General features: G+C 47.9%; 1 protein-coding gene across 5 annotated transcripts in view; it reads left to right on the forward strand.

Annotated features, from left to right (window-relative positions):
• Positions 1-25,202, forward strand: part of DNAJC5 (DnaJ heat shock protein family (Hsp40) member C5) — a 31,553-nt gene continuing 6,351 nt past the window's right edge. The window contains exons 1-3 of one of the 5 annotated variants that reach the window (XM_057529029.1): positions 2-247; positions 15,917-16,058; positions 24,926-25,043. In XM_057529029.1, the coding sequence (XP_057385012.1) occupies positions 24,937-25,043 (107 nt within the window). In that variant the 5' untranslated portion in view covers positions 2-247; positions 15,917-16,058; positions 24,926-24,936. Of the gene's footprint in view, positions 248-3,877; positions 3,900-15,916; positions 16,059-18,887; positions 18,954-24,925; positions 25,044-25,202 lie in introns of those variants that run through there. The other 4 variants (XM_057529028.1, XR_009005387.1, XM_057529027.1 and 1 more) reach the window with 4 other exon arrangements.

Consider the following 25,202-nt stretch of genomic DNA (forward strand, 5'->3'; position numbering starts at 1 on the left):
TCACGTCCTCCCGGGAGCGAGCGCGCCGGTGCGGGTGCGTGCGTGAGCGTGCGTGAGCGTGCGCGCCCCCGCCGCCTCTGCCGGTGCTGGTCCCGCGCCCTCTGCCACTGCCCCCACCGCCGTCTCCGCTGCCGCCGCCGCCGCCGGGTCCCAAGGCGCAGCCCCGGCTGAGGAGCCCGTCGGCCGGCTGCCCAGCAGCGCCGCGCAGGGAGGAGCGGAGCCGGCGGGCGGGCGGGCAGGCGGACAGGTGAGCTCGCGGCGGGCCGGCGGCCTCGCGTCAGGCAGGGCGGGCGGGCGGGGGTTCGGGGTGACGAGAGCGGGATGAGGGGGCGGGGGCGGGGGCGGGGCGCGAGGTGAGGGTGACGGGGGGTGGGGTGAGAGGGTGCGGGGTGGCGGGGCCGCGCGCCAGGAGGCGGAAATGGCGGCGACCCTCCCTCCCCCCTCGGGACCGGGGGCGGCAGCGCGGCCAGAGGAGCGGCGGGAAGGCCCAGGCCATGCGCCGCGGTCGGGCCACCGGGCCCGCGCTTGGGGGCGGCCAGAGACCCGACGTGCGTCAGCCAGGGCCCCCCCCAACCCCAGCGCAGCTCGCGCTCCGGGGCCGGGGTCTGCGCGGGGCGCCCCCGCCCCGGGGAGGATCTTTGCGGTCCTGAGGGCCGAGAAGAGGGGCGCCGCCGGTCCAGCAGCCACGTAACCTGTGCCTGGGTCGTAGGGTTATAGCTCGCGGAATTGAGCTTTGTTCCTTGACGCGCTGTAGATTAATCTCGCGGGTGAAAATCATCTGGTTTGTAAGAAAAAAATGTTTTCTCTGCTCGCGAGGACATCTGAAGCAGTGTCTTGTGTTGTAGTCTTACCGAGAGCGGGTTAGGAACTCATTCCCGCGGGTTCAAACTTGTTTGTGTTGAGCGGCTGGATCAAGGACTCGCTTTTTCATGTGCCTAAGAGATGAGTTCTCAAAATTTGCTCGGTTGTGCTATGCAGGAAAAGGAAGCAAAAGTTTCTGTTTTATTTTGGTTTTCAGGTTTAGGTGTGATAGAGGTCATAGACTGAGAGGTGCTGTGCTGGACGCCTTTGTCCTTACTAGTTGTCTGTTTAAAAACTACTTGGCTGACATCGACAGTTATAATGCCCCGTCTTAAATCTGGTTGCCTGAAAGCAGAACTCTAGTCAAAGCTTCTGAGATTTTGTGTTCATTTATTTGCTTCTCTCTTGTTAAACGTGGTGCTGAGTTTCAGGATCGAGGCACCTGTCAGACTTTGAGAGATGAAATTATGAGGCAGGACTCATGGGCTTTCAGAAACTTCCTGAGAGCGTGCAGCTCTCCTTCCACCTGTGTCAGAGTTGCGGGACTTGGGGCACCTCTGATGGCACGTGGCCAAGCCATGGGCTGAGTGGCAGGTGCTCTCAGCAGCACGGGGCTCTGAGGGGCACACGTGTTGCAGGACCCCCATGCCTGGCCCCCTTGGCCCTGGTGAAGTCAGAGCAGCCAGGGGTTGTCTGGTGAGCAGACACTAGAGAGGCACGTGGAGGAGACAAGGCCTTGCTGGGGGATCTCAGCTGTGGAACCAGTGTGGCCTCGGATGGGGACCCTTGCGGGGCAGGGATGCCTGTCAGGCCACCCCCATCCTCTGTGACCAGTCTCCCTACCACTGGCCCCCTGACTCACTCTGCGGGCCCCCCGCCACAGTGGCCTCTTTGCCAGGCTCTCAACAGACTCCTGTGCTCCGTCCCTGGCTCTACCCAGATCACTGGCGCCCTCACCCTTAGGCTCCGGGAGGGCAGGCCTTCCCTTACTGCTTTACCTGGAATTTCAGCTCGCCACTTCCTGTTTCCTGTCTCCCTTTCCTGCTTAGTTTTCCCACAGCACTTCATTCTTCTAATGTCCTGTGTAATATACTTATTATACTTAATGTTTTACTATGAGGTGAAGTCCACAGGGAGGCTGTTTTGTGCAGAGAACAGTGGCTGGCACATACTGCGTGCCCAGGAAATACTGTTGGAATGAATGGAAGCGATGATCGTAGTAGCAGCTCTGCAATACAGTGACCTTGTCACTCGGAAGTCATTGTGGCTGAGTACTGAGTACTGTGGCTGGGTTCTGAGGGAGGTGTGTGGCAAGTCACCTCCCCTTTGGGAAAGGACAGCCAGTTAAGAGGAAGATCAGAAAGGTACTTAGGATCTCCCTGTAAATCTTTTTGCAACTTTTAGTCTATAGTTAGTGCAAAATAAAAAGTTTTTTGTCAGATCTACCACTGGTAATAATGCTTTTAGAAATTTTGTCTTTGATTAACCCCCCCAGAAAGTAAAACCCACATGCTAGTCCCAAATACTCAGTGACATTTGTTTTGTTTTGTTTTTAAATTTATTTATTTATTTATTTATTTGTTGGCTGCATTGGGTCTCAGTTGTGGCATGCAGGCTCTTCCTTGCGGTGTTCCGTCTTCTCTCTAGTTGTGGCGCGCAGGCTCCAGAGCGCGTGGGTTCTGTAGTTGCGGCACGCGCGCTCTCTGGTTGTGGCATGCAGGCTTAGTTGCCCCGCAGCATGTGGGATCTTAGTTCCCTGACCAGGGATCCAACCGGCGTCCCCTGCATTGCAAGACCGATTCTTAACCACTGGACCATCAGGGAAGTCCCGACACTTGTTGATTAAATGGGTGAGGTGGAGTAATCTGTTAGAACCACATGAAAGTGAGCTGTTCCCGAGGCCTGCTCTGAATCCTGATGTGTGACTGAAGGACTCAAGTCATTTCCAGAACCTTCACTCAGAGTGAATTTATGTTCTTGGTTTTTCATTCATTGTATTAATGTGGTGCTGGGACTGAACAGATACTGCATGTTTCTTGGCCCTTTGTGTTCTTGAGTCCCCCTCACTCGAGGAAGGATGGCTCTGTGCTCAGTGCTGAGCTACCCTGGAGACGAGTGCTTTTTGCCCAGTCTCAGACCTGGCACTTGGAGTCGGGCCTCTGCACTGGTTCCTGTGCTGACCCTCCTGACCCCACCGGGCAGGATCCCTAGCAAGCTGCTGGTGCTGCGTCTCAGAGCCCAGGTGTGACATGCTGGCCTTGGTCCTGGGCTGCGGAAGATGCTCAGTAGGTGCTGGATGGGTGACGAAAATTGAGGCTGTGAGGCTGGGAGTAAGGAGACGAGGTGGAATTTTATTTAAGGTGGGACTTTGCTTTTAAAGTCAGGGAATAAAATGAGCATGATTTTTTAAAAACATTTTTATTGGGGTATAATTGATTTACAAATGATTATTTTTTCTTTTTTTTTGGCCACACTGCACAGCATGTGGGATCTTAGCTCCCCAACTAGGGATTGAACCCTGGGCTCCCTGCAGTGGAGGCCTAGAGTCTTAACCACTGGACCGCCAGGGAAGCCCCAAAATGAGCATGATAGACACAGATATAATCACCCTTGAAAAATTCCTTAACGCTTTTGTAAAGTACTTTGTACAGGGTTTGGAGCATACAGTGCTGTAGGCAAACCGTATCTCAGCCAATGAGGGCAGCCAGTTTTCCAGTAAGGAAACAGACCCTGTGTCTTCAGGGGACAGGTGTGGAGGGCGACGGCCAGCTCTTGCCCAGGAGGTGGACAGGAGACTCTTGGCTCTTGACGGTGCCCTGTGAGTCTCTAGGTGCTCCCCATGCAATAGTTAAAACTGCAGTGCTCCCCAAATGGGGCTCGTTTTTATGTTCTTATTGGATGGTCAGATCAGAGCATTCTTCAGCTGCAGACTCATCTCCTGCTCTGTCACAGTCCTTCCCTGTCCGTGTGTCAGCAGAATCTGTACTAGACTTTTACTTCCTGAAAGAGGACGAGACTCGGGCTCACATGGTGGGGCCCCACTAAGATGAGGGTCATGGTACCTGCCCTTACTGCCTGTCGGGGGAGTACAGGAGATGGTAAGTGGGAAGGTATGTCATCAACTGCTTCCTAAATTTAAGAGACACAGATTCTGAAAAATGACAGTAGTCATATTTTATGAAAATGCTATCCCTCATTTAAGAGAGGGAACTGTTGGGACTTCCCTGGTGGTCCAGTGGTTAAAACTCCAAGCTTCCAGTGCAGGGGGCGTGGGTTCGATCCCTGGTTGGGGATCTAAGATCCCACATGCTGCGCGGTGCGGCCAAAAAAAAAAAAACAAAACGAGGGAACTGTTATGCTTTTACTGTCCTGATAGCAGGGCCAGTGCTCAGGTAGTGACATCCCCTGAAGAGGATTAACAGCAGTCTGTTACTGGTCACTCGAAATTCAACCCAGAGGATTTAAGGATTAGATTACCAAACAATTTTTAGTTATGATTTTGTCTTTCGTTGTTTTTGCATTAATTTTGTTTGAGGACGTTGTATGGGTGAAATGGTATGTTCTCTTGGTTATTAGTACTTGCAGACATTTAATAGGTTTTGGTTTTTAGCAGGTAAGAGTTGTTTTAAATTCTAAGAGTTTTGCAAACATATTGGTAGCTCACATTGAAATTGCAGAAAAGAAGTACAGAATCTCATTCTCCAAAGAGAGAGTATGTAGTGAGACCATACATTCAGTGGGTGTCACTGAAAATGCCTTCGTAAGTGGTTTGCTTTTCAAGGGTTGTCTGTATACATCAAAGGTCCACTTCACTCCAAAATCATACTCCATTGTAGGTGTATCTACATCACTGGTTTTTAGAACTTAGTTCTGTGGCAGAAACCGTAGTCTTTTTTTCCTGACATTAAACTCAACTAATATTTTCAAATTGTGTGATACATTGTGAGTGATCAGTGAATATTTTTTGAATGTATGAGTGTAAATGAACCTTGTTCATCATCATGAGTTACTTATAATTTACTAAATTTTTTTTATTTTTGGCTGTATTGGGTCTTCGTTGCTGTGCGCAAGGCTTTCTCTAGTTGCAGTGAGCTGGGTCTACTCTTCTTTGCGATGTGTGGGTTTCTCATTGTCATGGCTTCTCTCGTTGCAGAGCACGGGCTCTAGGCGCACAGGCTTCAGTAGTTGCGGCACGCGGGCTCTAGAGCGCAGGCTCAGTAGTTGTGGCGCAAAGACTTAGCTGCTCCATGGCATGTGGGATCTTCCCGGCATGTGGGATCTTCCAGGGCCAGGGATCGAGCCCGTGTCCCCTGCATTGGCAGGCGGATTCTTAACCACTGCACCACCAGGGAAGCCCTGAATTACTTATAATTTTATTGTGCCTTTAATTTCTCTACACTGAACATGTAACACCGGAAAACAGGGCGGTGTACGCGGTGAAATGTGCAGTCATTTGGCGTCTCCGTTGCTGTGTTCTGAGGAATTCTGTGCCAGTTGGTTATAAAGTTGCAGGCCTGGAAGTCAGAGGATTGGAATGCTGACTTGCTACCCTGCCGGCTGAGCCCCGCCCTGGCTATCTCTGGGATGGCCAGCCCCTTTCTTAGAGAGCTCTCTCTGCCCTTCACCTCTGTTCTTTTCACTGGGTGGAGTGAAATGCGTTATAGTGAGGCCATCAGAACTGAGTTCTCCTGTACTCTCTGGCCCTGTGGTGCTTCAGAGGTCATGAATTCGGGCGCCGGGGGTCCGAGACCGTGGGCTCCCCGTCGCAGCCCCGACTGAGCTGGACCGGGCTCTGCAGAGGGAGCATGTGCCACTGCCTGGCTTTAGTTTTTTCCTTCTGTTATTGGAAGGGATTAGCAGCATAGCAAATGTTTGATTTTTAGTTAGGTGGTCCCATTGGATTTTCCTTTATTAAAAAGGAGTGTCTTTAATTGTGAGAGGGTTTCTCTAAGATAAATAATGAAAAATTCTAGGTCAGAATACAGACTTTATTATTTTTGCCATATATTGCTAAATTTATATTTCCTCTGGCATTGTGTGTGTCTTTTCTTCTTCACCTACACAGGATTTTAACACTTCATATTTTATATTTTGCTGCTAATTTAACTACTGCTATAGGGTTTGGATAATAAAATGTGAGATTTTTTCAGCCAGTTGCAAAAAATTTTGCTGTGTCCTTTAAAATAAGAATTTTAAGTAAATTAAGAAATAAAGAGTGATAATTTAGTGATAAATAGGCTTTTTAAGATGCGTGAAACCAGGCCACATCTGTTTTGGTATTTTTTTTTTAATTAACTGAAAAAGAAATTGTATTCCGGATAACAATTTTTACTGGACTGTATTTACCTGATACTTTGAATCATGAGGCTCATCACAAGTAAAGCTGAAATTTTCTAATGCAGTTGAATGGCCCAGTTTCATTTTGAGATGAAACTAGAACGTCTACAATTTAAGGATTGTCTACGAAGTATTTCTTAACTTGTCGAAGCATAGTTGTCGTCTGTTGGAAACAGTTTGTTTTCTTCTAAAATTCACTTAGAGGATGCCTCCCCTCCCCCTACAGCAAACCCTCTGAAGCAATCTGCTTGTGAGCAGGCCAGGGTTACTTAATATGCATCAGCCATAATCCCCAGGACAGCCTTGCAAGGTAGCTGTTATCCAATTGTATAGATAAGGAAACTGAGATTAACATCTTTTCTCTAGTATGAAAGTGTGGTATTGAAGAATAAGCACAAATAATGCCGTCACACACCTTAAAATGACAACACGGAATTTACCTCTTAAAATGCTGTTTCTGTTGGTGACGTTTTCTCTTGCATCATCCTACCTGGTTGGGTGACCCTAACTGACTGTTAATCAACAGTATCCTTCTCCCTGGTGCGTAGTATCCATGTGACTCCCACACTTGTTTCATCTGCCCCTTCCCTTTCTTTTATAAAAATTGATCCGTGACAAGGGTGACTGTAGCCCACTGTCTGAGGGGCTGTCCTGGTGGCCAAGTAGGCCAGCCTGTCCAGCCAGCTCCTGACGCCGTCTCATCCTCACTCAGGCTGCTGGACTGCAGTGCACGTAGGCGTTAGGGGCACTCTTGGACCTGCTCTCCTCTGGGGGAGCTGTGCCAACCTTCATAAGTGTCTGTGATCTGCCTTTTACTTGTGGCATTCCTTAAACTGCTCACAGAGTCGCAGTGTCGTGAGGCAGAACTGTCACTTCATCAGACCCCCCTGCTGCTCCCTGGGGTGGGCAAGGGTCTTTGTCCTGTCCTCACCCCAGAAGGACCATCCAGCTGGCCAACAGCTCACCTCTTTGCGGTGGTCACAGGGGCAGAGCGTGTGTCAGTGACTAGCAGCTCGGTACAGCCTTACCTGATTAGATGCCTGCCCCGTAAAGCCTTGAAGGCAGGTCTTTTCCTATATTTTTAAAAGGCAAACGACACAATAAGGCAAATCAGTGAAGTATGGATTTTACATCTAAAATGTATGCAACGATAATATTAGTGTTCAAGCTGAGAGTCAAAAGTATAGCCTACATAACTTTTATTCACCATTATAAACTTTGTGTATTTATTTTAGTTTAAAAACACAGTAAAGGGTTAATATAGTACCTAATTTAGATAAGGCTTGTAGGTTAGTACAAGAAAATAAGTTATTTGTGCTCAGGGCAGGGAAAAATTACTCCCCTTTGTAAAATGGTTACCGAGAGTCAGTCAGATTGTACAGCACTTGGAGCCAGACTTGGATTTGAATCGCAGTCCTGCTGATCCCTGGCACAGTGACCTCGCGATGGCTCCGTTTCTGGGCCTTAGTCTTCTCATCTGTAAGTTGGAGGCCGTAACAGTAACGGCTTGTGTTAATCTTGTACCCGGCACCGTTCTCCGCACTTCACACGACTCGATCACGGACACACTGTGCCAGGCTGTCTGCGGCCCCACTGGACGAAGAGGAGATGAAGCTGTTGAGTAACTGCCCAGGTCACTGAGCCCATGTGTCGCAGAGCCGGGCTCCAGCCCAGGCAGGTAGCCCAAGAGCTGCACTCTCAACACCCACTGGACCGGGCACCTGCCCCACAGGCTTCCTGGTCCAGAGCATGTGTGCCCCTAAATGCCTGCACGTGGTATGCGCTCCCTAGGTTGTAGGTACCATGTTGGTCAAATTACAGCAGTGATCGTAAGTTCTGTCACCAGTACAACTGTGATAGCACATGCATGTGTCTTGACACGCTTCTGACATCAGGCGTCTCTTTACACTTGGCTCGTCCTGGGGTAATTCGTGCAGCTCATACTTGGTTTCGTACTAGATTTGATGGAGTGGTTGGTTTTGGTCATCGTTGCAGGGTCCATTGCTTCATCAGAGGCAGTCAGTCCAGCAGTGGGAACCCTGGGCGGCCCCCTCCCCAGGGGCTTTCACATGGGGCAGCCCCGGCTGGGGCGTCCCAGTGCAGCGTGGTTTCTAGTGGGTGTGTTTCGGGACACGTTCCTGCTGGAGACACAGACGACCTCGTGGCTGCATCTGCTGCGTGTGATGAACTTAGAGCCGCTGTGTGTGTCTTAGGCGTCTGCGCATTCTGGAGTTGGAGTGTCCAGTCCCCTCGGTGGGGGCGGAGCTGCCTCCAAGGTGGTGGGTCGTTGGGCTGTCGGTGTCACACACTGCACTGCTCTGAGCCTGTGGGCTCTCCCGGAAGCGTTAAGTAGGTCTCTTAGCCTACGCGCTTCTGTGTGACCGTGACTTTGGTCACAAGTATTTTCATGTGATATTCAAAGTTGAGGATTTGAATGTCGTGGTGGTCTCTAGATAGTGAGAAATCCTTCCTGGTAAGCATTCACGAGAGTGGACTTGCACCTGGTTGCCGGTCAACGTTACGCCCTTTCTGTCATGATACAGATACCTCCGGTTCTCCAGTCTGTCTGCTGACCTGCAGGCCTAGTCCGCGGAGGGCCGGGGGCAGCAGGTGGCTGCCTGGGTTGAAGGGTACCTGTGACTTCAGTACCTGAGATTGTAGGGGTTGTGAGGTTGGAACAGCAACACCCAGAAAGCTCCCCTGCTCATTACTTTTATAAGAAATATTTTTGCCTTCCACTGTCTAGTTTCATATTTAGCTTTGAGACTATGTTAAGGTTTTCTGGAAATGTTTGGTCATAGCAGTGGTCCGCCTAGAATCTCTTTCTGCAGCCTCGTGCATAGGTGAGTACCTGTTGGCTCCAGTGCTGTGATGATGGAAATGTCACCTGTGTCTGTCGGTCATGTTCTGGTGTCAGGCTTCCAGCTTGCTTTAGGCCCGCTTTACACAGAGGCAGTGTCGCCCTGTTGTTTGCACCTCAGGATGCTGAGCAGGCAGGGCCAGGAGGGCCGGGTCGGAAGTGAGGCTCCCGTCCACATTGGACCACGGGCAGCCTCCTCTCTGAGGCACAGGCTTTTGAGAATGTTCAGGGGTTTTTTTTGACCCTCCTTGTATTCAGACACATAGTTAGAGTTGTTTTGCTCAACTTCTGACCTTTTCCTTTTGACTGACTGTATGTAAGCGTTAGTTTATGAAAGAAAATCCTTATTTGGTTTCTGGACATAAGTCACTACTGACAAAATTAATTCCATAGACCGTACTGAATGCTCGGCCAGTACTGGGGCAGTCGCTCAGTTTATTACACCTCGGAAGGGCTTAGGGTGCGGCCATGCTGGGGCCTTTCGGCGCCCCCGGGGGTGTCTGCTGAGCCCTTGCTGGTCAGCCTCGGGCTCCCTCTGTGAGGGCCGAGTGTTCGGTGTCTTTAGTACTGGCATGCATGCTCTTTTTGTGACCAAGCATTGTGCTTATTGTTAGGTGAAAGTGCTACTTAGTTACTGTTCTTTGGTAGGTTGGCCAGTCTGCCTGGGGTTTAGACCCATTCTCTCTCGTGCTTTGATGATTGGCGGGGAGCCCTTCTTAAAGACGGATCCGTTTGACTCTAATTCTCTCTCTTTGTCTTAAGGCTCGGCATCACTGTTGCTTTTTATTCTTCTTAGAATTAAGGAAGAAAGATGACATCATTAGGGGTTCCTCTGTTTTCCGGAAGAATTTAGGAATTCTTTACATTTGAAATTCATTTTAGGTTAGGAGTAAAGGTGACGGACGACTGTGGTCCTCAGCATCGGCCCTTTTACCCCTTCCACGTTTGTTGACTCTTGCTTATAATTCTTCAGATATATCTGCGGAGGTCATTGGTGGCCATTTCCTTCTACTCTGCAGTGTATTAATCTTTTCCTTCTGGAACAGATAATGAGTTCAGAGTCATGCATTCAAACCACTGGTTTTCCACCGTGTTCTGAGTGTGTCCCCAGCACCGGTAGGAGTTGGCCCTCCCTTGCCTGAGGAGGTGAGGTGCTCCAGACCCAGCTGGTTCCTTTTTTTTTTTTTTTTTTCTAATATTTATTTATTTATATATTTGGCTGCTCTGGGTCTTAGTTGCAGCATGCGTGCGGGATCTAGTTCCCTGACCAGGGGTTGAACCCGGGCCCCCTGCATGGGGAGCGCAGAGTCTTAGCCACTGGACCACCAGGGAAGCTCCCCCCCACCCCCGCCCCGGCCAACTGTTTCTTGAATGTCCTTTTTCCAAGGTTCATCACGGATTTTAAATGACGATTCCTTCAAAGAAGAGAGGTCAGCTGTCTTTGGAACACCAGTTGTACTTCGTCTTTAGTATCTTTATTTTCAGTGAAGTTTTTCTTCTGTGGGGCCAGGCCCCAAGTGTGGGAGGCTATGCAGCCGTGCCCGCACCGGGCTGCACCCCATCCCCTCCCCGAGGTGCTGGCTCACGGTCACTGCATCGCACCTCATGGCTGTGTCCCGACTCATCACCTGGCGGATCCCCTGTTCCTTCTGTCCTGACCCGAAGTAGCAGTGTCTTTGTCCTCCTGTCCCAGCATAGCTGCGCTTACCTCTTGTTTCCTGTGTGACAGGACTTGGTCCTGCTCCATCAACAGCATGCATTGTCCTCTCACTAACTGGAGGGTGTTGGCCTTTCTTCCTTTCTTCCCTTCCCCTCCTCTGACTTTCATTTGTCCTTTTACTTTTACACTGTCAAGAGAAATTTACGTTGTGTTTTGTAAACATATAGTTGCTTGTCTGTAAGTTTATTGCTGAAAATCCATAAATTGTTTACGTTATTCCCACTTGTGGAAACCATGTTTATTACAGAGCCTGGCCCCTGCTCTGATGACGTTTTCTTCCTAGAGTAGTGCCTGTCTCTCCCCAGGTTCCTAACAGCCTTTTTCTTACATTATTAGCCTTTTTCTTAGCGTCTGTATTTTCAGACTACCCATGATATGATGTATTATCTTTGTGGCCTGGAACTTTCTTTACTCTGCGCACTCTGTCCTCCTACCCCTGGCAACACAGCGGCTTTCAAGGCTGCCTGTCCAGCCACATTCCTGCGATGACCAGCAGCGGGTGGGGAGGCTGGAGCACCTCATGGCAGCCCTAGAAACCTCTGCATCTCGGAGGGGCATCCCCAGAGACAGTGAGAGGCCCTGGTGTGGCCTTCCCACCATGGCCTGTCCCCAGGGGACACAGGGGGCAAATCTGTCTGCACACCAGGAGGTGTGGCTCATGGCATTACCTGCTCATCGCTTTTATTTTATTTATTTTTTTATGTTTTAGTTTTTTGGCCCTGAGGCGTGTGGGATCTTAGCTCCCCGACCAGGGATCGAACCCACACCCTCTGCATTGGAAGGCCAAGTCTTAACCACTGGACTGCCAGGGGAGTCTCTGTTCATTGCTTTTAAACCCACCTTGTCTTTGTAATGGATGCTTGTATTAAAATATGATTGTTTTAAGTATTATTTAATGATGTTTGTAGAAGTAACAGAATTTGTAGCTTTTGTAAAAATTTTTGAGACTGCCTCAGGTAATTTTGGAGGTTTTTGAATAAAGTACTCTGAGAATGGAACCAAATAGAGACCCCTCACCACCACCCATAGCCCTCCCCTGTGGAAGAGTGCACCCACAGGTCCCAGGGGAAGACTGGACATTCTGTGGGGGCATCTGGGACTTTGGGGCTGGCATTGCTCAGACAATTGATGCTGGTCTGTGTCTCATGCTGGGCCCAGGTTAACCCCAGATGGAGCGGATGACCTGTGGGTGACAAAACTTTAGAATAAAGTGTAGGAGAATTCACTTTGGATTTTGGGGTGGAGAAGGATTTACTGAACAAAAAAGAGAAAAAATATGTTCACAAAGATTTGATATATTCAGTTACATAGAAATTAAATTGTGAGAGGGAATTCCCTGGCAGTCCAGTGGTCAGGACTCCGCGCTTCCACTGCAGGGGGCACGGGTTCAGTCCCTGGTCAGGGAACTAAGATCCCGCATGCCGTGCAGTGTGGCCAAAAAAAAAGAAAAAGAGATCTGCTGCATGATAATGTGCAAATAGGTAACACTACCAAACTGTACGCGTAGGAGTGGTTAAGGTGGTCGGTTTTTACCACAATAGAAAAATGTATGAACTTGTGTTCATGATAAGTAAAAAGAGATGGGTGGGAAATCGGGAAGCCTGGGGGCGCCCATCATTGTGGGGTGTGGTCATCTGGGTAGCGGTTGGCCGGCCCCTTCTCTGGGACCCTAAAGTTCCACTTGTAGGTACACACCCTACAACAGTTCTTCCTAATCTGTTTGTGGTGAAGGACCAGATTTTATTTGTTTTAATTTCCAATGTGTCACAGGCTGATACTTTTGTAAACTACAATGAGAATGACTAGCTAGAAGAATGTCGCAAACAAAACAAAAAAATGCAAGCCCAGATTTTTTTCTTTTTACATTTTTAAAATAAGCATACAGTAAAATTGACCTCTTTTTCGATGTACAGTTCTCTTGAGTTTTAGTACATAGAGGTTTGTGTAACCCTCACCCTGCTCAGGCTGTGGGACACGTTCATCGGTACCCGCCCCCACGCCCACAGCATCCGCTGTTCTGCTCTCTGGAGGTGCAGCTGCCTTTTCAAGAACGTCATGTGCATGGACTCGCAGAGCTTGTAGCCTCTGCGGCCAGCCGCTCGCTCCGCGCGGTGTCACTGAGAGTCCTCCACGTCGTGTGGCGGGCACTTCGCTCCTTTCTGCTGCCGGGTGGTGCTCCATTGTGTTCGCCTTCCGATTTGTTATCCTTTCACAGGGACATATGTGTTGCTTCTGGGTTTAGCGATTATAAATATTCATGTACAGGTTTTCCATGTGAACGTTAATTCCCATTTCTCTTGAATAAATGCTCAGGAGCGGGATTGCTGGGTCATGTGAAAGCCTATCTTTAACTTTATAGGAAACTTCAAACTCTTCCAGAGTGGCTGCCCGATTTTGTGTGCCGCCAGCAGTGTGCGAGTCTAGCCGTTGTTCACCCTCACCAGCACTGGGTGTTGTCTGGTTATTTTTTAAGCCATTCTGATACATATGTAGTGGTGTCTCATTGTAGTTTGAAGTTGCATTTCCCAAATGAGTAGAGATGTTGAGTATCTTCTCCTGTGCTTATTTGCTATTGCTCTGACAGTTGGGTAAGTCTTGCTGTCAACTTCTGCCCTTAGCGCCAACCTGAGCTGGCAGGGCATCACCCCATGCCCGTCACTGCCCTAGAGAAACTGTAGGTGGGAATTGCTCAGAAGGTTCAGAGGACCCCAGTAATAGCAAAACCTGGGAATGACCAGGCATCCTCCAGTAGAAGAATGGATTGATAAGTTGTGGTCTGTTCCCAAAATGGAATTTGTCCAGTACTAGGAATGAGTGAATTATAGATACATCCAGCAATTTGGGAGAATCTTAGAAATTGAGTTTCAAAAACAAGTCACGGGCCAAAAAAAAAAACCCCAACAAGTCACAGAAGGCTGCATACACAGTGTTAAGACCTTTTTTTTTTTTTAACAAGGTGTTATTTATTTATTTATTTATTTATTTATTTATTTATTTATTTGTGGATGCATTGGGTCTTCGTTGCTGCACACGGGCTTTCTCTAATTGTGGCGGGCGGGGGCTACTCTTTGTTGCGGTGCGCAGACTTCTTATTGCTGTGGCTTCTCTTGTTGCGGAGCACAGTCTCTAGGTGCACGGGCTTCAGTAGTTGTGGCACGCGGGCTCTAGAGCACAGGCTAAGTAGTTGTGGCGCACGGGCTTAGTTGCTCCATGGCATGTGGGATCTTCCCGGACTAGGGCTCAAACCCGTGCATTGGCAGGCGGATTCTTAACCACGGCGCCCCCAGGGAAGCCCAGGACCATTTTTTTAAGCTCAAAAAATTAAAACGAAATATTGTTTAGGGAGAAACATATGAGGTAAATTTCTTTAAGCAAGAGATTGTAATAAACATTGCTTCAGGGTAATGTATATGGGGAGAATGCAGGAAGTTTCAAAATTATTGGTAATTTTCTAGTTTTTAAATTGAAGGATGGGGTCATGGTGTTTATTTTATCATGCTGCATCATGGCTTATGTGTACCATATCTTCCTTTCTTTGTATCAGATATTATATAACATGTTTAAAACAGAACCAGGGGACTTCCCTGGTGGCTCAGTGGATAAGACTCTGCGCTCCCAGTGCAGGGGGCCCGGGTTCGCTCCCTGGTCAGGGAACTAGACCCCACATGCATGCTGCAACTAAGAGTTTGCATGCCACAACTGAGGAGCTCACGTGCTGCAACTAAGGAGCCCGCCTGCCGCAACTAAGGAGCCCGCCTGCAGCAACTAAGACCCGGCGCAACCAAGAAAGGAAGGAAGGGAGGGAGGGGGATTTTTAAAAAAAACAAAAAAACAGAACCAAAATAGCCTTCCTTTTAAGACGTTTTCAAATCTGTTTCTACCAAAGTTGGCATATGATTTTTCCGAAGTTGGCATATGATTTTTTCCTGCAATAGTAGGTTGAATTCAACAGCAACTCTTAATAAACATTCAGTGCATGCTGATATTACACATGGAGATACAAGAGTCAGAATACACATCTCTTTGCCCTGAAGATGTTTAAGTCTTCTAAGGAGCATAGACGTGCCCTGTGAGCACGGGGATTTTGGTCCATTTTGCTTATTCTGTTCACCGCTGAATCCCCAGCTTTGAGAGCAGAGTGTGGCACGTGGCAGGTGCTTCATAACCATTTGTTGAACAAATAAACACAGACATGTGCTCAGGGTTCAGGACGGCTCCATCGAAGGTGATGGGCTCTGCTGTGCATCCGTGGAGCGGGCGCCAGGACCGGCCTTCTGGGACCAGGGGTGCCGCCTCGGGGTCGGAGGTCTAAGTAGGGGTTCCGCGTAGGAGGGGCAGGACGTTGAGGAGGCCCCGGGTGCTCAGGGCTGGCAGCGCTGCCTCTGCCTAAGAGCGAGCTGTCAGGCCGCGAGGCCCGGTGGGCGCAGTGGCGGGAGGAGGCTGGTGTCAGACAGGGTCTGTGTCCACAAGGACCTTGTAGGGCAGGCCCGGGAGCTGGGCTTTGATGCTGCAGCCAGTGGGCTGTTGGGGAAGGACCTGAGTGGGGTGGCGACAGGAGTAGAGCCGTGCTTTACAGACTTGTCCTGGCGGCAGTGAGGGAGGACAGACTGCGTATCCTCCAGAAAAGCCTCCCCCTTACCGGACCCCTGCCTCTTGGGGTTGGCGAGCTTTGACTGGTTTAAAGCCCATTTCCCCTGCTCGTATGTGGCTTGTGTTGTCCGCCCCGCAATGTGGAGGAGACCCAGTACTCTTCCTGGCAGCACCAGGACGCACTGCAGATTTGCAGAATGTGCCCATTGCTTGTTTTTAAAGGTGTGTGTTACTAAAAATGACGCAGCCTGAAGGTCAGGACCTAACCCTCCTGGAGCCGAGGCTGGGAGCATAGCTGGGATGGCGGTTCCTGAGCTACAGCAGGTGTAGCTCAGGTAGATGTGACTGCCCCCCAGGTGCTGGCATGGGCCTCGGGGATGCCTCTGAAATTTAGTCGAAACGGGTTTAGGAAAAACCAGAATGCTGAGGTGCTACCTCAAACAGCAGATGCTACATTTCCTGGTGGTCCAGTGGTTAGGACTCGGCGCACTCACTGCTGTGGCCCGGGTTCAATCCCTGATCGCGGAACTTAGATCCTGCAAGGCACACAGCACAGCCAAAAAAATACAAAACAAAACAAATAACAGGTGGACTCCTGGACTCCTCAGGCAAAGACTAGTCACCAACTCAGCACAGCTGGCCTGTTCCTGGACCTTGAGGCTGGCGGCAGAGGACACCTGGTTCCCCCGTGACACTCTAGTGGAGCCTCCTCACGGCGGTGAGCCTGGAGCTGTGTGCCCGTGGTGCCAGGTATTGGGGAGATGGGGGAGATCGAGGGAAGCAGCAGGCAGGTCGCAAGACCATGGGAGAAACCAGCTCTGGGGAGGGGAGAGCGCTGACCAGGTGCAAAGGGGATGGTCTTCAGTTTGTCACTTGTGGGACATTATTTTTAGGATGATCTTTTTTCCCGCTTTGGAAAAATGTTTATTCCTTTTAAATCATTAAAGTATACCCGATCACTATAGAAAATTACGAAGGATAAACAACAAGGTCCTACTGTATAGCACAGGGAACTATATTTGATATCCTGTGATAAACCATAATGGAAAAGAATATGAAAAAGAATATACATATGTATAACTGAATCACATTGCTGTACAGCAGGAATTAACACATTGTAAATCAACTATACTTCAATGAAATAAATTTAAAAAAATAAAATTAGAATAAACCTCAAAAAAAGAAAATTAAGAAAATAAACTATTAAGACAACTTTTGAAAAAAGTTGATTTTAATGATTTAAAAACCCCACAAAACTTGATTCTTTCTCTCTCCCCTTCACTGTCTTCCACAACCTTTCTGCTTGCCAGGAGCCTCCTAGATGCGTTTCCCAATATCACACATACTGAGAATGAAGTCAGATCTGTCCATTTGCAGTTCAGGTCTCTCTCTTAGTTACAAGACCGTGTCCCAACTGAGCGTGAAACTTAAAAGTGCGTATTTCCTGGCAGTGGGTAGTTTCTAACTAGAATGTTAACTTTCGAAACGTGTGTGAAAATAATGTAGAAATTTACATTTAATAATTTTTATGCTTGGACAGCATTTATTTCATTTTCTGACTCAAAATTATAAAATACTGGTTTGAATCATGTTCATAGCAGCTATTTTATTCTTAAAGGGCCAGACGGTAAGTATTTTCGGCTTCCTGGTGACACAGTCTCTGCTGAGAGCAGCCACAGAATGACAGACAAACGGATGTTTTTCTGTGTCTCCATGAAAGTTGTTGTAAAAACAGGCAGCCTGCCATCACAGATTAGAGAATTTTATGTTTCATTTGGTTCTCTTGTAGTATCTAATTAATGTTGAGAACAAATCACATTAATTACAACAGCGGCTCTTTTTACTGCAGGTAAACTTGACATACAGTGAAAGGCACAGATCTTAACTGGATTTCAGTGAGTTTTGGTGTGTACACTTGTGAGATCACTGCTGCATTTAAATTAAGAATATTCTTGTCTCCTAGGAGGTCCCCTTACTTCCCTGAAACAGCCGCTTTTCTGGTTTATATCACGACATTGTTTTTCCTGTTCTTAATCTTTGTATAAATGGAGTCATTTTGTGTTTAGCTTGTTTGTGTAACACATTGTGTTTGAGATTTATTGATTTCATTGCTGTGTCAGTATGTTATCCTTCTTTTATTGGTAAGTAGTGTTCTGTATAGAATAGACCAGAAATTGTCAGTCCTTCTGTTGATGGCCCTGTGTGGTGTTTGCTTTTCTTAGAGCTCATGCTGCCCACTTCACATAAGGCGTCCATTTCTCCCCACCCCCTGCCTCTCTGTGCGAAGGTGTCCTGTTTGTCTTACTTGCAGCACAAACCCCCCCACAAGCCAAGGTTGATCGTTCCTGCTTCCAGCTGTCCTGTGTATTTTTTAAAAAGAAAAAGGAAAAGATCATCTATTACCTACGTGCTCACCACTTCCAGTGGCCTTCATTCCTTCTAAAGACGCTGGTTTCTATCTGGTGTCATTTCCCCTCGGTCCAGGTAACTCTCATTGGTGTTTCTTGAATTTTAGGTTTTTGTGATGGGTTCTCTTAGTCTCTGTCGGAAAATGTCTTCATTTCAGCCTTTGTTTCTGAGGGGTGTTTTTTCTGGAAATAGAATTCTGGTTTGACAGGTATTTTATCTGAGCGCTTTCCAGTTGGGTACCACTGCCCTCTGGGTCCTGTGATTTCTAATGAGGAGAGTATGGTTCACACGCTCGCTCCTCTGCAACGCGTCCATTTTCTCTTGATCTCTGGTTTTCAGCAGTGTGACTGGGGGGCCTGGGCGTGATTCTGTCCATATTCATTCTGTCTTCTGCAGCCAGCTGATCCTACAATGGGCCTCTTCTGCTCCCATCACAGTGTTCTAGGGGAGTTACGCTCACCCTGATTCAGGGTGTCTTCCCGCCCCAGCACTCCCCGGCATCAGGGGTGGTGTCTCCTGCCCAGCACCCGGCATGTGTGTAAATGCTTTTGAACCCGTGACCCTGGGGAAGGGTCAGCGCCCTTCGAGACAGACGTGTGTCCTGTGAACAGAGTCATCGTCGTTGGAGCCCCAGCAAAGCACACTGAAAGTCGTCTTTATTGCGTGGGTGTAGCGTTGCACTGTCGCTGTGCCGGCATCCGTACCCGCCAGCGGTGACAGGAGGGGGGGCGTCATCCTCGGGGACAGTTTGTATCTGATGCAGTCAGCGGGCTCTCCTCGTGTCAGTGGAGAGACTCACAAAGTAGACGATCTCGTTTCTCTGTTCTTTGGTATGAAGATATTATCAGGGTCATTGTTCCGTATTACATGGGAACCTAAGATTCCAGTTGGAAAAACCCTCGGAAGCCAGAGCTAGTGGTGCTTAAACCACGGTCTAAAGTAAGAAGAGTGACTGACGGGGGACGACAGTGAGCACTCTTGGATGGTTTATGTCAAAAATGCCATCACCTCGTTCACAGCTTTTCCAGCAGCTTTTCAGGGTGGGCGCTGTTGCTGCTGTCTGGCCTAATCGCTTCACGTTGCAACAAATTTCTTTGGATTTTGCCATCTTGATTGGAAATGCATATTCACAACATTTCTTGCCCACGTCTTCGTTTTGTATTTGTGCAGAGTTAACTTTGAGGACCGAAAAGGAGTCACAGTAACTAAGCCGACACTTGCCCACAGCACACAAATGTAAGTGCCTGTTCACAACACCCAACTTCCCTAAAATAATTCACAAGAGAGCCATTACTTGACCCCTGGGGCAAGGGTTGTGCCTGCTTCTGTAATTAAGTCAGGTTTATGGGTGCACAGTTGTGCCCATTCTTTTAGACACTGTGTGCTTCCATGCTTCAAAGGCAGAGCTGAGAACTCGGGACACGGAGACTGTCTGGATGGCCCACAAGACTGAAATGTTACTATCTTGCCCTTTACCAAAAAGCTTGCGCACCTGCTTCTAGAGTAATAATACTTTGACGAATAGCACCAAAGTAAGCCTTGGTGTTAAAGCCTGTGCTGACTTTTACTGTCCCCAGCTTGCTGTTTTCTGGTGTTTGACTTCTTGGCTTAGACATAATTAAATTAGGCTTGAGCTGTCCAGACCCATCGCTGTGCTGTCAGTGATTTCATTAAAATATAAGGAAGTTTATTTAGTCTCTCACTCTGTTTGTGATGTCAGAAAACTCTGATTGAAAATTGGGTTGGAGGGAGTCCACACGAGGATGTTTGCTGGTTCCTAGGAGAATTTGGAGTTGACTAGACCCTGGTTGGCTGGATCCTCCGTTAAGGTCCCTTTGATTGGCTAGTAGCCAGAACAGATTCCCAAATGGACAGCTTGCTCTTGAACTCTGATGAGAAGGGATTCTGTGGGGACTGTTGGAGGCTTGCTGGCTGTGAGAGGGAAGTTAGTGCACAGGAACGTGGGCCAGACTCCTGGGGCTAAAGGACCTTGTTGCCCAGGAAGGCTGGGCTCTCAGTACCCCCGACAGTCCGACATGCTAAAGTCGTGTGTCCTGGAAGTGACTTGTGACAGAGCCTCTAGGAGGGCAGACATGCGTCTGGAAGCACAAGGAGAACGACAACTTTGTAGTTTTTATTAAAAAGATACATATATAGATTTGTAAAAAGTTCATGCAATGCAGAAAAGGCTACAGAAGGACATGATTTTAAAAATCAAACAATAGTATGGGAATAGGTAAAGAAATGGTAGACAACAAAGAATAAGTCTTTTAACCTCTGCTCCCTGGTTCTTCCCAGAAACAACCAGATTACCAGATACTTACCTTCCGAAGATATTCACATCGTCTTTTATTTTATTTTTATTACTTTTTAAAATTTATTTATTTATTTATATTTTATTTTTGGCTGTGTTGGGTCTTTGTTGCTGCGTGCAGGCTTTCTCTAGTTGTGGCGAGCAGGGCTTCTCTTGTGGAGCACGGGCTCTAGGCGCACGGGCTTCAGTAGTTGTGGCACGTGGGCTCAGTAGTTGTGGTGCACGGGCTTAGTTGCTCCGCGACACGTGGGATCTTCCCAGACCAGGGCTCGAACCTGTGTCCCCTGCATTGGCAGGCGGATTCTTAGCCACTGTGCCACCAGGGAAATCCCCACATCGTCTTTTAAATAGAAGCGTTTGTTCCAGTTTCCCTCGAATCTGGCAAACAAAAGATCACGGTGATACTAATAAAACTGCTGCTCCCTCACCACAGCAGACCCGCCCCCTTAACCAGGGGCACCCGTGTGCCAAGGTCCGCTGGGGCCGTGGGGCTGCACACACTGTGCCCACCTGTGTCCTGACCCGCCGCTGGGGCCAGGAGGTTTGCGGGGGGTTTGTTGCTGGAGCTCCTGCCACTCCTCAGTCGGGGTCTTGCACTTCTGTGGGTTTGTCGCCTGCCTGCAGACCTGTTGCCCCGGCTTCCATTTTTGATGACTTTCCTCTGGTTCACATCTTCACTTGCTGGATTTTATCGCCAAGTCGTTTTTTCTGGAAGCTCTTGGTTCCATACGTTCTTGAATGCACATGAGCATTAACCTGTCCTCTGTGTGGGGAGAACTTGCCTGATGGTGTCAGTGTCCAGGCAGAATGTCCGGCGTTGCTCCACCACGTTCTGGCACCGAGTGTCACAGGGTCGCGCCACACCTGGTGGGGGAGGGAAAGCTGCCGGGCACTAAGGACTGGGAATGCGGAAGCTGATTTTTTTTTTTTTTTTTTAAATGTCAGTTAGTTTTTTTGTTTTTTTTTTTAAATTTTATTTATTTATTTATTTATTTATTTATGGCTGTGCTGGATCTTCGCCTCTGTGCGAGGGCCCTCTCCAGTTGCGGCAAGTGGGGGCCACTCCTCATCGTGGCGCGCGGGCCTCCCACCACCGCGGCCTCTCCTGTTGCGGAGCACAGACTCCAGACGCGCAGGCTCAGTAGTTGTGCTGCAGGGGCCTAGTTGCTCCGCGGCATGCGGGATCCTCCCAGACCAGGGCTCGAACCCGTGTCCCCTGCATTGACAGGCAGACTCCCAACCACTGAGCCACCAGGGAAGCCCCGAAGCTGATTTTTAATCCCTGGGATTGAGGAGATATGTTTATTATTAAACAAGTATTGGCCTTTTAAAGTTTGGTCATAGTTGCTGGCAGTTCATTGAAACTAAGAAAATTAATTCTGGGGCTTCCCTGGTGGTGCAGTGGTTAAGAATCTGCCTGCCAATGCAGGGGACACAGGTTCGAGCCCTGGTCCAGGAAGATTCCACATGCCGCGGAGCAACTAAGCCTGTGTGCCACAACTACTGAGCCTGCGCTCTAGAGTCCGTGCTCTGCGACAAGAGAAGCCACCTCAATGAGAAGCCCGCGCACTGCAACAAAGAGCAGCCCCCCGCTCGTCACAACTAGAGAAAGCCCGTGCACAGCAACGAGACCTGATGCAGCCAAAAAATAAAAAATGAAAATTTTAAAAAATAACTAAATATGGAAAGCTTTCTTAAAACTCAGCAGTAGAAAACAAACACCAACAAAAAAAAAACAAAAGAAAATTAATTCGAAGGTTTTGAAAGTCAGTGATCTGTCTGTACCTGTGAACAAGCAGGTGATGAATCACAGTGACTAGCTTACCTAGTAACTAAGCCAGGTGTGTGCTGATTTTTCTTAGGGTGGTTCTGTCCTAGACTAGGAAATGTTGCCCCTTGTTGCAAGAACGTCTGTGATCTCTGGTGTAAGCGGTGCTGGAGAATCATGACTTAAATGCTAAAGTTCCACAGGGAATTCTTTTTAGTCAAATTAAGTAGCTGACTGCCTCTAGACGTCTTAGATAATTATATAGTTACTTCTATAAGCAGATACAAAAGTATGTATTGATATTTTCCTGTGGATGGGCTTCTAAAAGTGCTATTTAGTAGGCACTGAGTAACTGAGAATACAAAATAATTTGTCAGAGTTGTATTTTCCATAACAGTACCTAAGGACCAAAAAAATTACTTAGCCAAGTAGTAATTAAACTTGACGAAGTCATGGTACTTCTGTTGTGGAGTAAATGAACAAAATTCCTAGTAATGGAGACTTGACGAGAATATGTTCCGCCATCAACATCACTGAGGGTCCCTGGGCTCTGTGAAGCCCTGCCATGGGGTGGGGGGGTAAGGGGGTCCTTGTGTCCATCCAGGTGAGGAGGGAGGCTCCAAGCACTGCAGCGACTTGGCCACGCCCAGCATCTGGAAGCTGTCAGAACTGGGCTTAAGGGTCCTCACGCCGTGATGCCAAAGCCCACCATCTCTGGGATTGAAGTGAGGCGTGTTTAATTTCCTGCCCTCAGCTGTACACCACCGTCCCTTAGGCTTCGTACCAAGGTGGCTGACCTGGTGTGCCTCAGCCGAGAGGCCGCGCCCTTCGGTTTGGGTTCAGGTCCTGACTTCACCTCGCTGTGTATCTGTCTCTCTGTCTGTGACATAACCGTCGGAGTGCCTGCGTCGTGAGGCTACTGGGGGCCGGGGGAGCCCAGCCCCTGCGGACCCCAGTCTGGAGGGAGTTCATGTGCGTGTCCTGTGTTGTGATCAGAGGTGACCTTGCCACCTGCAGGAGAGGGCACTCCTGGGCCACTCCCCCGCAGGCCGGGACACCACCACTCCTCTTATCGCATCTTCTCCTGTTTCTTGATTTCTTTCCACATTTTGTTGAAATACTCCTCAGATCATTGTTTCGTTGAAGATGCGCAAGCAGTACTTTTCCCAGACTCTTGCATTTATACCTTCTTCTGACTTTACACTTTGTTGATAGTGGAATCCTAAGGTGAAACTCCTATCTCCTTAGAATTCGAAACGTGTTTTGTTTGGGGAAGTTCTTAGCGCCCAGGATGTTGAAGTATGGCCTTGGTGCTCTACCTGGTGGGGCCTCAGTTTGCACACTTGTGTTTTCTTTCAGCTCTAGTTTTGTTTTCAATTGACTCTTTTTTTCTCAGTTGTCTGTATTCTTTGCCTTTCAAATTCCTGCCTGGCAGATTTTCTCATTTTCTGTTTTCTCTGTGCTGGTTCTGTTCAGACGCTTCCTGAATTGTGCCTTCTCTGTACTGTGGCCCTCAGCCGTTTCAGGCATATCGTTCGTTGTACCCGTCTGCTTCGTTGACAACTTCACTGCTCAGATAGTGATTTCCAGAGACTGTCTTATCCTTCTGTGCTCCTTTTTCTTCACAGCTTATTGTAATCTCAGTCTCTGAGGATAGCAGAACTATTGTTTAAGGCAGTTTTAGGTTTACACAAAAATTGAGGAGAATGTGCAGAGAGTTCCCTTGTACTCCCTGCCCGCCCCAGTCCCACAGTTTATTAGCATTGGTGTGGTCCATTGATACAGAGTAAATCAAGTCTGTAGTTTAACATCAGGGCTCACTCTTGGTGTTGCACGTTCTGTGGGGTTTTTCAAACGTATAATGACATGTATCTGCAATTGTAGTATCAGAATAGTTTCACTGCCCTAAAAATCTTCTGTGCTCTGCCTGTTCATCCCTCCCTCTCCCAACCCCTGGCAAACACTGATCTTTTTACTGTCTCCATAGTTTTGTCTTTTCCAGAATGTCAGAGTTGGAATCATATAGTCTGTAGCTTTTTCAGATTGGCTTCTTTCACTTAAATGCATTTAAGGTTCCTCCTTGTCTTTTCATGGAAAACACAAGTTTGCTGAATAATGTTCCACTGTCCGGATGGACCACAGTTTATTTATCCATCACCTGCTGAAGGGCATCCTGGTTGCTTCTGGGTTTTGGCAACTATGAATATATCAACTTATTTTTAAGTAGTAGCCTATAATCACACACAGATTATTAGATCAGTAATGAGTTTAGAAATTATGTCCGTCCTCTTTTCTTTGAACTGCGTGTTATTTAGAAGTGTATCGTTTAATATTTAAACACTTGAGGTTTTCATAGATATTTTCCTTCGGGTCTCTAATCTGTTAGGGTTGGGGACATACTGTGTATGATTTCAGTCCACTTAAATTTGTTAAAACTTGTTTTAAGGCCCATCATGTGGTATGTCTTGGTGATTTTTAAGAAGTGTAAGTTCTGTGGATGTGGGTGTCGTAGAGGTAATTGGGTCATGGTGGTTGATAGTGTTCTTTAGATTGTCGGTATTTTTCCTGATTTTGTGTGTGTGTCTGTTCTGTCAGTTTCTGAGAGAGGGGTGTTAAGATTTTTGTGACTGAAGTTGTCTGCTTCTCCCCTTATTTCAGTCAGCACTTTGCTTCATGTATTTTGAGGCTCTGTTTTTAAAGTGTCTCTCGCAGACAGTGTCTAGTTGGGTCTTGCATTTTTTATCCATTTTGACAATCTCTTCCTCTTAATGGAGTTTTTAGTCTATGGAGTTTCATTTTCATTTTCCCTTCAGCTTTCTAGCTTTGCCTCCTTACGTCTTTATTTAGAGGTTGCCCAGGGGATTACAATAAACACACTTAAATTTTTTACAGTCTACTTAGGGTGACAGTAGTGTAGCACAGTTAGAAACTGCCCCTTACCCCCACGTGGGACCACACCTCCTTCCTGCTGTAGTTGAATGTGTTATATTGGTGTACGTTGTGACCCCTACAAAGTGCTGTGATTTTTTTTTTGCTTAAAATAGTCAAATGGAATCAAGTCCATCAGCTCTGCGCTTGGAATTTTTATCTGTACTTTTTGATGTTTTCTCTGCGTTCTCCTTGTAGACTAGCCTGCCATGGCAGACCAGAGACAGCGTTCACTCTCTACCTCTGGGGAATCCCTGTACCACGTTCTGGGGCTGGACAAGAATGCAACCTCGGATGACATTAAGAAGTCCTACCGGTAAGAGGCCTGGGCCCGGGGCGGGCGGCTCCCGCCCCTCCTGTCTTTTTTTTTTTTTTTTCAAACATCTTTATTGAAGTATAATTGCCTTACAATAGTGTGTTAGCATCTGCTTTATAACAAAGTGAATCAGTTATACATATACAATATGTTCCCATT

This window comes from Balaenoptera acutorostrata, chromosome 15 (assembly GCF_949987535.1).
Source record: "Balaenoptera acutorostrata chromosome 15, mBalAcu1.1, whole genome shotgun sequence".
In the NCBI taxonomy this organism is placed as follows: Eukaryota; Metazoa; Chordata; class Mammalia; order Artiodactyla; family Balaenopteridae; genus Balaenoptera; species Balaenoptera acutorostrata.